At 45.1% G+C, this 12,184-nt stretch overlaps 1 protein-coding gene across 3 annotated transcripts in view; it reads right to left on the bottom strand.

The window, feature by feature from the left end:
• SHC4 (SHC adaptor protein 4) overlaps positions 1 to 9,756 on the bottom strand; it is a 136,928-nt gene extending 127,172 nt beyond the window's left edge. The window contains exon 1 of one of the 3 annotated variants that reach the window (XM_070797586.1): positions 8,744 to 9,756. In XM_070797586.1, coding sequence (XP_070653687.1) covers positions 8,744 to 9,328 — 585 coding nt within the window. In that variant the 5' untranslated portion in view covers positions 9,329 to 9,756. The remainder of the gene's footprint in view (positions 1 to 8,743) is intronic. The other 2 variants (XM_070797585.1, XM_019968874.2) reach the window with 2 other exon arrangements.
• Between the last annotated feature and the right edge of the window lie 2,428 nt (positions 9,757 to 12,184).

The following is a 12,184-nucleotide window of genomic DNA, read 5'->3' as shown; positions in this document are numbered from 1 at the left end:
AGAGAAAATAATTTGAAAAATAATATATATATATAGATAGATCACTGTGTTGTACACCTCAAGTTAACATTGTAAATCAACTGTACTTCAATTTTTTATTAAAAAAAAAGTGTTGTAGACAGAACTGTGCTTCCCTAGTGGCTCAGATGGTAAAGAATCCACCTGCAATGCAGGAGACCTGGGTTCGATCCCTGGGTTGGGAAGATCCCCTGAGGAGGGCATGGCAACCCACTCCAGTAACCTTGCCAGGAAAATCCCCATGGACAGAGGAGTCTGGTGGGCTGCAGTCCATGGGGTCGCAAAGAGTTGAACATAACTGAATGACTAAGCAGAGCACAGACAGAACTGGCAGTTCTTGTCTGGGTTCTACCACTAAGTTGCTATGTGACTTGGGGCAAGTCATTTCACATCTCTGAGCCTCTTTCCTCAATTGCAAAATGAAGGTTTTGGACATGGTGATCTCTGAAACACTATCTTCCAACTAACGCTCTAGTGGTCAGAGGTGAGCAAGGACTGGTCAGATCAAGGGATATGTACAGTTTTAAAAAGAACAGGAACAGTGGGTCAACTATGCCAGGATTTTCCTAAGTTCTTGCAGAATACACGTCTACATCTACTTCAAGAAAGAAATAGTAAGAAAATATAATACCCTCATTGCCAAAGAGTCAGTTTTAGCTGGAATTATTTCCTCGCACCTGTATGATGTCTCTTTTATCCACCAATAATTCCGAAAAAAAAAAAAAAAAAGGGAAAACAGCAGAGGCAGAAAGCCCTGCCATTAGCTGTGCACACACCACTAATCCACACAACCAAAGTCCCATAATTTTGCATAAACCGTGGGACAGTCTCTTCAAGGGTTCGCCAGGGTCAGAAATCTTCCACTTTCAAGGTTAGAGTTATTAGACTGCTGTTGTGTGTGGCAAGGCCTTTTTCTTTTATCACATTTGCCCAGAGAAAACAGAGAAGGGTTAATTCCTGGTACTCCTATAGACCTTGGATTGGATGCCAAGCCCCAGCATGGCCCTGCTGGCTAGACCAAGTAAGCAAAGCCATGGTCCCAGAGTACTGACCACCATCATTCACACTGGCCTGCCTCCTGGACTTTTATCACATTTGCCCAGAGAAAACAGAGAAGGGTTAATTCCTGGTACTCCTATAGACCTTGGATTGGATGCCAAGCCCCAGCATGGCCCTGCTGGCTAGACCAAGTAAGCAAAGCCATGGTCCCAGAGTACTGACCACCATCATTCACACTGGCCTGCCTCCTGGACCTGCCCACCATCTACTCCTCCCTAGAATCCCATACTTGGATACTGTTCCACCTGACTCCTCTCTCACCATCTCTCTAAAATGTTGACCACCTGTATCCATGCTAGTGCAAGGTTTCTGCTTTACTGGTGAAGCCAGCTCAGGGTTAGCAAGAAGGTGCTAAGGGCATTCTGTCTCCTCGCTATTGAGACAAAGGTGTGAAAAGTTACTTCCTTCAGAAAAGAGATCCTAATAGGAGATTTCAGACAATGGGAAAGGGGACATGGGGTCTTAGGATCACAGATAGCATTCTGTACACTTTTGTTTCAAATATAAGAAAATAAAGAAGTGAAATGACTCATCCCAGGTCACACAGCTGGCTAGTGTCAGAGCCATTACTTTAACCTAGACCTCACGATTCCTAGACCAGTGCTCTCCTACAGAAAAGACAGTTGGGGCAGACGGAACATCACAGTACCGTGGACCACATCCAGTGTAGACAATAGGCAATACTAGTCTACAGCCTCAGTATTAAGATACAACATTAGAAAAGGGAAGATGGATGGTGAGAACATACCATGAGATTTACAAAGGAAGTAAAAAGATCGTATTTGCACCCAAAACTGATGAGCCCAATAGGCAAGAAAGTTTCTGTGGGCAAACACACTGCAATAAATGTTTTGGGGAACTGTTACAGGTTGAATTGCATAGCTCAAAAAGGTAAGTTGAAGTCTTAACCCCTAAAACCTATGAATGTGGCCTAACTTGAAAGTTGAGTCTTCACAGATACAATGAAGTTAAAATGAAGTCATAATGGATTAGTGAGAGCCTTAATCCAATGACTGGTGTCCTTGGACACACAGGAGAGAAAGACATGTGAAGATGGAGGGAGAGACAAGAGAGATGCCTCTACAAGCCAAGTAATGCCAAGGACTGCTAGCAGCCACCAGAAACCAGAAGAGGCATCGAAGGATTCTCTCCTAGAGCCTTCGAGGGATCGTGGCCCTGCAGATAGCTTGATTTCAGACTTCTAGCCTCCAGAACCGAGAGAGAATGAATGTCTGTGGTTGTAAGCCATTTGGTTTGTGACACTTGTTACAACAGCACTAGGATACTAATACAGTCTGTGGAAATGGCTACGCTGGGTGCAGCTGAAGTGAGGAGACTGAAATCATGCAAATGAACGCAAGCAGGCAAGTTCCATGGGTTGGTCCTCTAGAAAGTTCTCCTGCCCAGTATGGTCCTTCCTCTGTGCTACTCCATTTACGAACCTGCAGGACTGCCTGACTTGCTTGGAGGTAAGGGGAGAGGGTGGGAAGAAGAGCACTGCAGTGAGATAAGCCTGGATTTGGATCTTCAGTCCGCTATTTACTTACATTGCAAAGTGTAGGGTAGACAATACACTCTTTGAGTCTCGATGTCCTCACCGGGAGAAAACAGCCTTTCTCCATGTTTTATTGTAAGAACTACTGTGCTAACCTGTGGCAGTTCCGTCTGGGTTAGTTTCTTTGCCTCTGATTTATTTAGTCTCTGAACTAAGTTGTAGGCAATCTGAGAACTGGGTATGGGAAAGGAAAGTAATATTTAAATACCTCCCACATGGAGAAATGAGCTTTAGTGCCTGTAAATGCTGGTGTTGGGACGGCTGTACATTATATATGAAAGTTGCTGAGAGAGTAAATCCTAAGTCTTCTCATCACAAAGAAATAGTTTTTCTTTTTCTTTTCTTTTGTATCCATTAACATATGAGATGATGAATGTTCAGTAAACTTACTGTGGTAATCATTTCATGATGTATAAAAGTCAAATCCAGTATGCTGTACACCTTAACCTTATACAGTACTGTATGTCAATTATATATCAATAAGACTGGAAGGAGAAAAATGCTGGTGATGGGGACCTTCAAGGTCATTGAGATCAATTCTCTCATTCTACGCATGAGAGCACTGGTCATGTTATATATCTTCCTTGCTCACCATACACAGACCATTTTGGGTACCTGGGAGACCTCCACATGAATGTTTGTTGCTAGACAAAGTGAATCGGAAATATCTCATGAGAAACTGAAATGTAATATTATGGTGGGAACAAACGTCAGCATGTGGCCACATTTAACAGACCTCACCCACCTCACTACTTTGCTCAGACCCAGTCTGGCTGTCCATTTCTAATTTGGTATCTCTCAAAGAATGGTTTTGGAGAAGGCACCCCACTCCAGTACTCCTGCCTGGAAAATCCCGTGGATGGAGGAGCCTGGTAGGCTGCAGTCCATGGGGTTGCTAGGAGTCGGACACGACTGAGCGACTTCACTTTCACTTTTCACTTTCATGCATTGGAGAAGGAAATGGCAACCCACTCCCGTGTTCTTGCCTGGAGAATCCCAGGGACGGGGAAGCCTGGTGGGCTGCCGTCTATGGGGTCGCACAGAGTCGGACACGACTGAAGCGACTTAGCAGCAGCAGCAAAGAATGGTTTGCTAGACCACTTTTCTTGAGAAACCTTCAGGCAGTTTAAGGTCTGAGCTTGAATGAAAGTTACTCAAAAATAGTTTCTTGGGATTCATAAAGTATTCTCAGCTGTATAACTGATTTTATATCATAAGACCAAAAAAAAAGAGTTATTTTTAAAAGAATATCTAACCTAAAGTCAACTCTAACTTAGAGTAGATGGCAAATTAAGTACTTATTGTGAAGATAAAAGACACAAGACAACAAAATTAAAAGGAGCTCCAACTATGCCATTTTTATACAAAGAAGAATACAATATCCTCCATCTCCACCCAACTAACTGCCTTTCTTACTTCCCCTGCTTTAATGTTCCCTGGCACTTACTACACATGACATATTATATTTACTTATACATACATCACTGACTCGATGGACGTGAGTCTGAGTGAACTCCAGGAGTTGGTGATGGACAGGGAGGCCTGGCATGCTGCGATTCATGGGGTCGCAAAGAGTCGGACATGACTGAGTGACTGAACTGAACTGATACATACATATTTACTGGTTTATTCATCATGACTCAGCTTCCCTCACTGGAATGTAAGTTCCATGAGGGTTCAGATCTGGTCTCTTAATTCACTGATGTGTCCCTAAGGCCTGGAATAGTTCCTGTCACACATTTGGTCTACAGTACATATTTTCTCAATAGATAAGAGAATGAATAAAACAGATTTGGGCAAGGAGAGGAGCACTCACATGATGTGGATAAGAAAGTAGAATATGTGGCTGTCTTTTGACTAAAAGAGCTGCCCCTATGTCCACTAGCCACCAAGAATCTCTCTTATTATTGCACAGCTCTTAGAATGGCTATTATCAAAAAGGAAACAAACAGTGTTGGTGAGGATGTAGAGGAAAGCGAATTCTCATACAATGTTGGTGAGAATGTAAATTGGTACAGTCACAATGGAAAACAGTAAGGAGGTTCCTCAAAAATTTAAAAACAGAACTACTATACGATCCAATGGAGAAGGCAAAGGCACCCCACTCCAGTACTCTTGCCTGGAAAATCCCATGGATGGAGGAGCCTGGTAGGCTACAGTCCATGGGGTCGCTAAGAGTCGGACATGACTGAGCGACTTCCCTTTCACTTTTCACTTTCATGCATTGGAGAAGGAAATGGCAACCCACTCCAGTGTTCTTGCCTGGAGAATCCCAGGGATGGGGGAGCCTGGTGGGCTGCCGTCTATGGGGTCATACAGAGTCAGACACGACTGCAGTGACTTAGCAGCAGCAGCATACGAGCCAATAATGCCACTTCTGGGTATTTATCCAAAGAATTCAAAACACTAACTCAAAAAGATATATGCACTGCTATGCTCATCACAGCACTATTTACATTAGCCAAGGTATAGAAACAAACTAAGTGCCCATCAATGGATGAGCAGATAAAGAAGATGTGAAAAAAAAAAAAAATACATATATATATATATATATATACATGGCTTCCCAGGTAGTGCTAGTGGTAAAGAACCCTCCTGCCAACGCAGGAGACGGATGTAAGTTCATTCCCTGGGTCAGGAAGATCCCCTGGAGGAGGGCACAGCAACCCACTCTAGTATTCTTGCCCAGAGAATCCCCACGGACAGGGGAGCCTGGTGGGCTACAGTCCATAGGGTCACAAAGAGTCAGATATGACTGAAGCAACTTAGCATGCATGTATATATATGTATACACAATGGAATATTAGCCATGAAAAAGAATTACAACAATATGAATGGACCTTAAGAGTATTATGCTAAGTGAAATAAGTCAGACAGAGAAGGCAAATACCATGTAATTTCATTCATATATGGAATATAAAAACCAAAATAAATAAAGCAAAACAACATGTAGATACAGAGGATATAGTAGAGGTTATCAGAGGGGAAGCGGCAGAGGTGAAACAGCTTTGTAAAGGGGTCAACTCTATGGTGAAAGATGGAAACTAAACTTTTGGTGGTGAGCACATTGTAGTGTATACAGAAGTAGAAATGTAATGTTGTACACATGAAACTTATAAACAAGTGTTATCATCATAAAATAAATTCTTCAAAAAAGAGCATCTCTCTCACTCCTCTACTCTGATTCCATATCATCAAGAAGCCTCTGATTTAACTCTTTCTATGCACATTTTTCTACAGATGAGATCACAATTTTGGTTTCCTTGGCACAATAATTTTCACTATAAATTAACAGGTTGGCATTTCATCTTTTAAAATGAGTGCACATCACATCTAAAAGAATTCTGAGCAGAATCTGAAACAGGATGAAAACCTGTGGTGAAAGGAGCAAAGACTGGCGCACACAGGGCAACTGGATTCTGCCGCTAACTCTTCTTTTGGCTCACCTGTGTGGCCGTAAAAAAGAAATCACCTCTCCAGTCCTCAGTTTCTTCATAGAGGCATTGAGCTTGATAAATTTTGAGTTCCTTCCATCTTTCAAAACTAGGGTTTTATAAAAATTAATAAATTAGGGTTTTCCATGTATTTCTGACTTCCTAAAAGAGGTGTTCACTGGTGTTTCATGTCACTGTCTGTTGGCAACATAGTGTGACTCACATAGATCATGAGGTCAGCACTTTTCCTAGGACCTGTCATTATCACCAGGAAAAAGACAGATGGCATCCTCATTAAAAATCTAAAATGCCAGTGGAGACACTCCCTAGGGAAATGGAGATCACACAGCAACTCTTTCACATTAGAAATTGTATATGCGTATGGGTGTGGAGAGGTGGAAGGAAGTTCAAGAGGGAAGGAAAGGCAAAGCAGAAGACAGAGGATGTCCAGGTGGTGTGGAAGGCAGGTGCCGAGCATGGGGTAGGAGAATCACATTCTCCCATTAGAGCTTGGAGGACACTTGACCAATAACAAGTACCCACAAACTTTTAGTAGATACATGAAACTATTTCCATGATGAGCTGTGTCACTGTGAGGGAGGGTAAGGGCTGAGTGTCCTATAAATTTATCTTCCTTGGAGGTTTTTGTTACCAATTCACCAAGGCCGCCCCTAGCCTGCTTTCCCTATAACCCTTTCAGCATTCATTATTTAACGTTCTTTGAGATCTTAATTGTCTGTGTGTGATACAGTTATTGGGCTATCTCTCAAATGTCTACTTTCAGATCAGACTTCTCATGAGAGTGCTAGTCTTACACAACTGCTACCTACAAATTAGAACCAGTTAAATATCATTACTTTAAACATAATGTGACCCTGTTCCCAACTCACTCTATCACTAACATTGCTAATGCCATTGGAAGGCTTACATCTGAAGTTATCTTTCATTCCTCACAACTCTATCAATAATTATCCACAGCCACTATAAATAGCAAGAAACACACTCAGCAGTCTACTCACTGCTCAATAAATGTTCACCCGTCTATTATTTGTATGATGATCTGAAATGATCTGCTCTGTCATCCACGACTGTTGAGGTTCTTTTCACAGAGACTCATATTCATCTGTTTTCTCTCATCTTCACATTAATCCATGTTACCACTCCTGGTGCCTGAACTAGAGTATCCTTCTTATGGAGCTCCCAATTGCTAATTTTTCCCTGCTTCACAAATAAATTCACAGATTTGTCTTTTTGAAACCACCTCCATCAGGTTGTAGTTGATTTTTAAACCTATGAGGGTTCCTGTTTACCAGTCAGAGTGTTAAAAACTCCCTATTCGGCATTAAGAGCTTTGGTCAGCTGCTCCCTCCCCCACAAGCTACCCGAGATTTGTCTGTAATTTGCCTTATTTTACTCATATTCGTTTGAGCATCAACTATGTGCCAGCCACGCTCCCTACCACCAGCTACCCTCCAGCATTCCCTCTTTTTTCAGTTAAGCCCAGCATGATGCTCCCCTGCAGTAACCACAGTAATATCTGCCTTTGGACTTTGCTCCAATTCTTGCCCTGCCAGGAATCTCCCGCTTTCTGCCAATAAAGATCTGATAGCTCTTCCAAGATGCACATTCCCCTGAGGGTTCCCCTATGAATGAATCCCAGACCACAACAACCTTCCCCTTTTCCTGAATTCCTTCAGCATCTCACACCAGATATATGTTGCTAAATATTGTTCTATTATTTCACCTGTATTTGTTGGTTTCCCTGATTGAAACTGTGAGCTCTAGAAGAACAGAAGCCAAATCTTTTTTTACTCAGATATGGAATAGAAAAGGGCAGATGCAAGGCCAATAAGGACCTTGATTTTGCACATGGCTCATGGACAAGGCCCCATGGCCACAGCGTAGGCAATAAAGACAAAAAAAATGTGCACCAAAGACCTAAGGCTACCTCCTAACACAAGATTAGAGATTCAGCCATGTTTGGAGAAGTGTTTGTTAAATGCTGAATTAGATTTTTAAAAACAATTCAGGTCCCTGATACACTATGTATTCCTCCAGCACAAAAATCTCTACTGAAACACAATGGCCAGTATAATTTACTGAGTCTTAATCACTAATTAGATTTGAAATTCCTGACTCTTCTTGTACAGAATGCTCAGTCCAGCAGGGACATCTCAGCTTTGTCTATGAAACTACCCTGGCAACTACCTACACTAACATGTAGCACCAGTTCATGCTCTTGAACCAAAAGTCATGTGATTTCAATACAGGCCAGATATTTGTAGGGAAACCTATAAGACCACCTCCCCTTCTCCGCCCCCTCCAGCTACACAATATCTTATGTGCTTGCATGCTAAGTCTGCTTCAGTCGTGTCTGACTCTTTGGGACCCTATGCATGGACTGTAGCCCGCCAGGCTCCTCTGTCCATAGGATTCTCTAGGCAAGAACACTAGAGTGGGTTTTCAAGCTCTACTCCAGGGGGTCTTCCTTACCCAGGGATCTGAACCCGTGTCGTTTAGGTCTCCTGAATTGGTAGGTGGGTTCTTTACCACTAGCGCCACCTGGGAAGCCCCCTGATGACTTATCCAAACCTGAAACTCGGCCGGATGATGCGCAGCCCCTTTCAGAAAGCAGAGAATATGCCCCTTGCAGGAGTGCAGAGAGGGAAATACTTACCCTCACATAGTAGTTCATGCCCAGCCCCAACAGGTGCTGCACAAAGTGTCTGTCCTGTCTGTTCCGGGGGGTTGGTTCCCCAGGGCCGGGAAGTGGGCAGGCGTCAGGAGTTAAAGAGGTCGCCCTGTGCCCCAGGGGGTCCCGCTGAGGCGGAGGTGCTGGCACAGCCCTATTGAGACTGGTTTCAGGGGAAGCCGGGCTGCTGGGAGCCGGGTCCTGGCTTTCCTGGAGCTTGAGTCGAGGTACCTCTTTGGTACCCAAACAAAAGTTTTTCAGACTCAGCAAGGTGGCTGGGTTGGCCAGCTTTACGCTGGCCATGCGAGGGATCAAGGTGCACAATGGGGTGGGGCTCTCCTGGGAGGCCAAGGCAGCATCTTCAGCGGGCAGGTGAGGTGCCAGGGTGGGGTAAGGAGGCTGCGGCGAGCCCTTGCTCCCGGTCGAGACTCCCGGGCTGCCTTCGTCCAAGGACGTGATGGACTCATTCCGAAAGCGGCTGTACTTGGCCCTGTGCAGCATCCCGGGGTGCCCGAAGAGTCCTACATATAGCACGAGTCCTGCCAGGCTGTCCTGACCGCGTTCTCGCATAGCCTTGGCAGTGCTGAAACAGGATACTGTTGCATAAATCGCCTCGCCGTCTGCTAGATAAACGGAACGGGAAACAAATGCCTCAATGCCCCGTGCAACTTGCGGCAGCCACCTCTCCAACTCCGCTCTCGCGCTCGCCCGCCTCGGCTCCGGGTCCTCGAGGGTAACAGCCCAGGGGAAAACGCCTACCCAGCTGATTTCGGTCCAGTCTGTGGCCCAGCGGCAGCACCCGGTGTTCTCGCCGGGGATTCCTTGCTGGGAAAGCTTGGACCCAGCCTCGCGGCGGCGAGGATCGCTCACCTCCTACTCTTGGGCATGGAACCGGGCGGAGAACCAGCCAGCCGGTCCCGCCGCGTCGCTGGCGGTGCGGGAGCCTTGCAGAAATATTTAGCGCCCCCCACCCCCATCCTCCCTTCTGCACACAGGAACTTTCAAACCTGCTCCCTCCGGTTCCCACAGGGCGGGGCAATGTCTGGCCTATTAACCCTTTATTTGTTCTAGTGATTGTTCATTTTTTTAAAAAGGTGGGGGGGGGGGGGGGAGGGGAGAATGACTATATGAGCCAAAGGCCCTTCTGCCTGAGTTCGTTTCTCCTGATGGCTGCCCTCTCTTGGAAGATCTTGTCTTGCATCCCATCTGGGCCACAGGCCAGCAGTACTAGTGACAGGCGCTCCTCCGCATTATTTCTCTGACTTGTGGTCCTTCCGTGTTCCTCAGATCCCCTCCCAGCCTGCCCACCCTGGCTCGGAGCTTCCCTCCCTCCCCGACTCCTCTCAGAGCTTTCAGAAGCCTCTCTGCAACAGAAGGCTGAAATGTGCAGGATGATACGCAGCGTGTTGAAATTTTTATGAATGAACTTTGCTGAATGAATTTCTCTCTGTGTGTGCAAGCTAATAAATCTGTGAATGAAGCTGAGAATAGCTGTAATTGACTGATGGTCTCAGGGGTGCTTGGTTTTTATCCAATCAAAGGGCAGCTTGATGACTCATGCACCATAAATATACTAAACTAGTAGCCAGGAGAAATAAAGCTGGAGGAAGAGAAGGGAGAGATTTTATTCTGTGATAACAGTGAAGGGGTTAAACGGTAAAGCAATCTTTAGTATAAGTCATCAGTAAGCTGGGCAGCAGGTTAAAATGTCCATTTTCTTTTTTGCTGAGATGGCTGGGAAAGCCAAGCAAAAGAACTAAAAATTAGATCCATTGTTCCACAGATATTAGAACATATGGTACACAACTCCTGTGGGAAGCCCCATGATGCATTCTTCTTAGAAACATAGTTCTTTTTTTATTGATTGCTGGTTCCATCTCCCTCTGGTGCAACTTCCTGTACCTATCAAATGCATTCTGAAGACATGATGACAACTGCAAGAGACTTAGCACACACCAATCCAGGAAAGGAGCTGAGAAAGGGAAATGCAGGTTCTTTCTGGAATGGAGAAGAGGAAAGTGCTGAAACACTGAGAGGATGTGGAAAGCACATATCAGAAAAGAGAAGAAAATCTCAGCTGAAAGTTACATTTCTCGGTGGGCCAAGGCTCTTGCATCTGAAATTGCTCATTAACTCAAAAATTAAAACAAACCGGCTGCCCCTGGAATCAGGGACACCACCTTCACTGTTTTACTGCCCACAAGGCTGCATTAGGCTCATGTATATTTATAACTCTGATGGCCTGAACTCCTTTGAGATCCAGACACAGAATTAAATGGTTACTCCTGACCAGCTAAAAATGCATCCTCGCTGACTTCCTGCTCCCCTCCCCCTGGCTCGCCCCAGAAATTCTGCACCTTTTCACATCCTGTCTGCCAAACCTGTTAGAATGGTTTTTCCTTGGGAAGGCTTTTTTGCATCTTCATAAATTTTCCCATCAATGTTCACTGACCTCCTCTCTCTGCCATCAGACCTCCTCCTGACAAAACTGAGGGGAGTGACTAAGCCAGTTGGACTCCACATCCTTGGGGCTGAGGAGACAGACTGAGAAAAATCGTAACAGCAAACTTCCTGGGTCGTCCCAGTGCACCAGCCCCAAGCATCCAGTACCGTGAGAAGGAGGGTAGGGGAGGGAGGAGGGAGGAGGGTTCAGGATGGGGAACGCGGGTATACCTGTGGCGGATTCATTTCGATATTTGGCAAAACTAATACAATATTGTAAAGTTTAAAAATAAAATAAAATTAAAAAAGAAAAAAAAAAAGCAAACTTCCTTTTTCTTTCCACCTCACCTCTCTTCTTCTCTCCCACGGGTTCCCTCCTTGTTGTTACAGATCCCATGCTATGCTGCCTTGAGAAAGTTACTTTACCTCTCTGTGCCTGAATGCCCTCATCTGTTAGGAACAGCTGCCTAATGGAGATGCTATAAGGGCTCACAGGATAATCCCTGTAGGGCACTTGGCACCATGCGCCACACAGTGCCTGCCTCACCAAGTATATGACTGGCAGTGTAAAGAAAGGCCATTTGAACCTGGGTTGCCTGCCCCTGAAGCTGTTATTCTTACTCCCTACAGAGTAGAGTCTACATCATCCTAGCCAACTAAAAAGAAAAATTAGCACAAAGTAGGAGAAGTTGGGGCTTCCCTGGTGGCTCAGCTGGTTAAGAATCTGCCTGCAATGCAGGAGACCTGGGTTTGATTCCTGGCTTGGGAAGAGCCCCTGGAGGAGGGATAGGCTACCCACTCCAGTATTCTTGTGCTTCCCTGGTGACTCAGACAGTAAAGAATCCACCTGCAATGTGGGAGACCTGGGTTCAATCCCTGGGTTGGGAAGATCCCCTGGAGGAGGATATGGCAACCCACTCCAGTATTCTTACCTGAGAATCCCCATGGACAGAGGAGCCTGATGGGCTACAGCCCATAGGGTCA

This window comes from Bos indicus, chromosome 10 (assembly GCF_029378745.1).
Source record: "Bos indicus isolate NIAB-ARS_2022 breed Sahiwal x Tharparkar chromosome 10, NIAB-ARS_B.indTharparkar_mat_pri_1.0, whole genome shotgun sequence".
In the NCBI taxonomy this organism is placed as follows: Eukaryota; Metazoa; Chordata; class Mammalia; order Artiodactyla; family Bovidae; genus Bos; species Bos indicus.
This window is presented reverse-complemented; position numbering and strand designations above follow the sequence as displayed.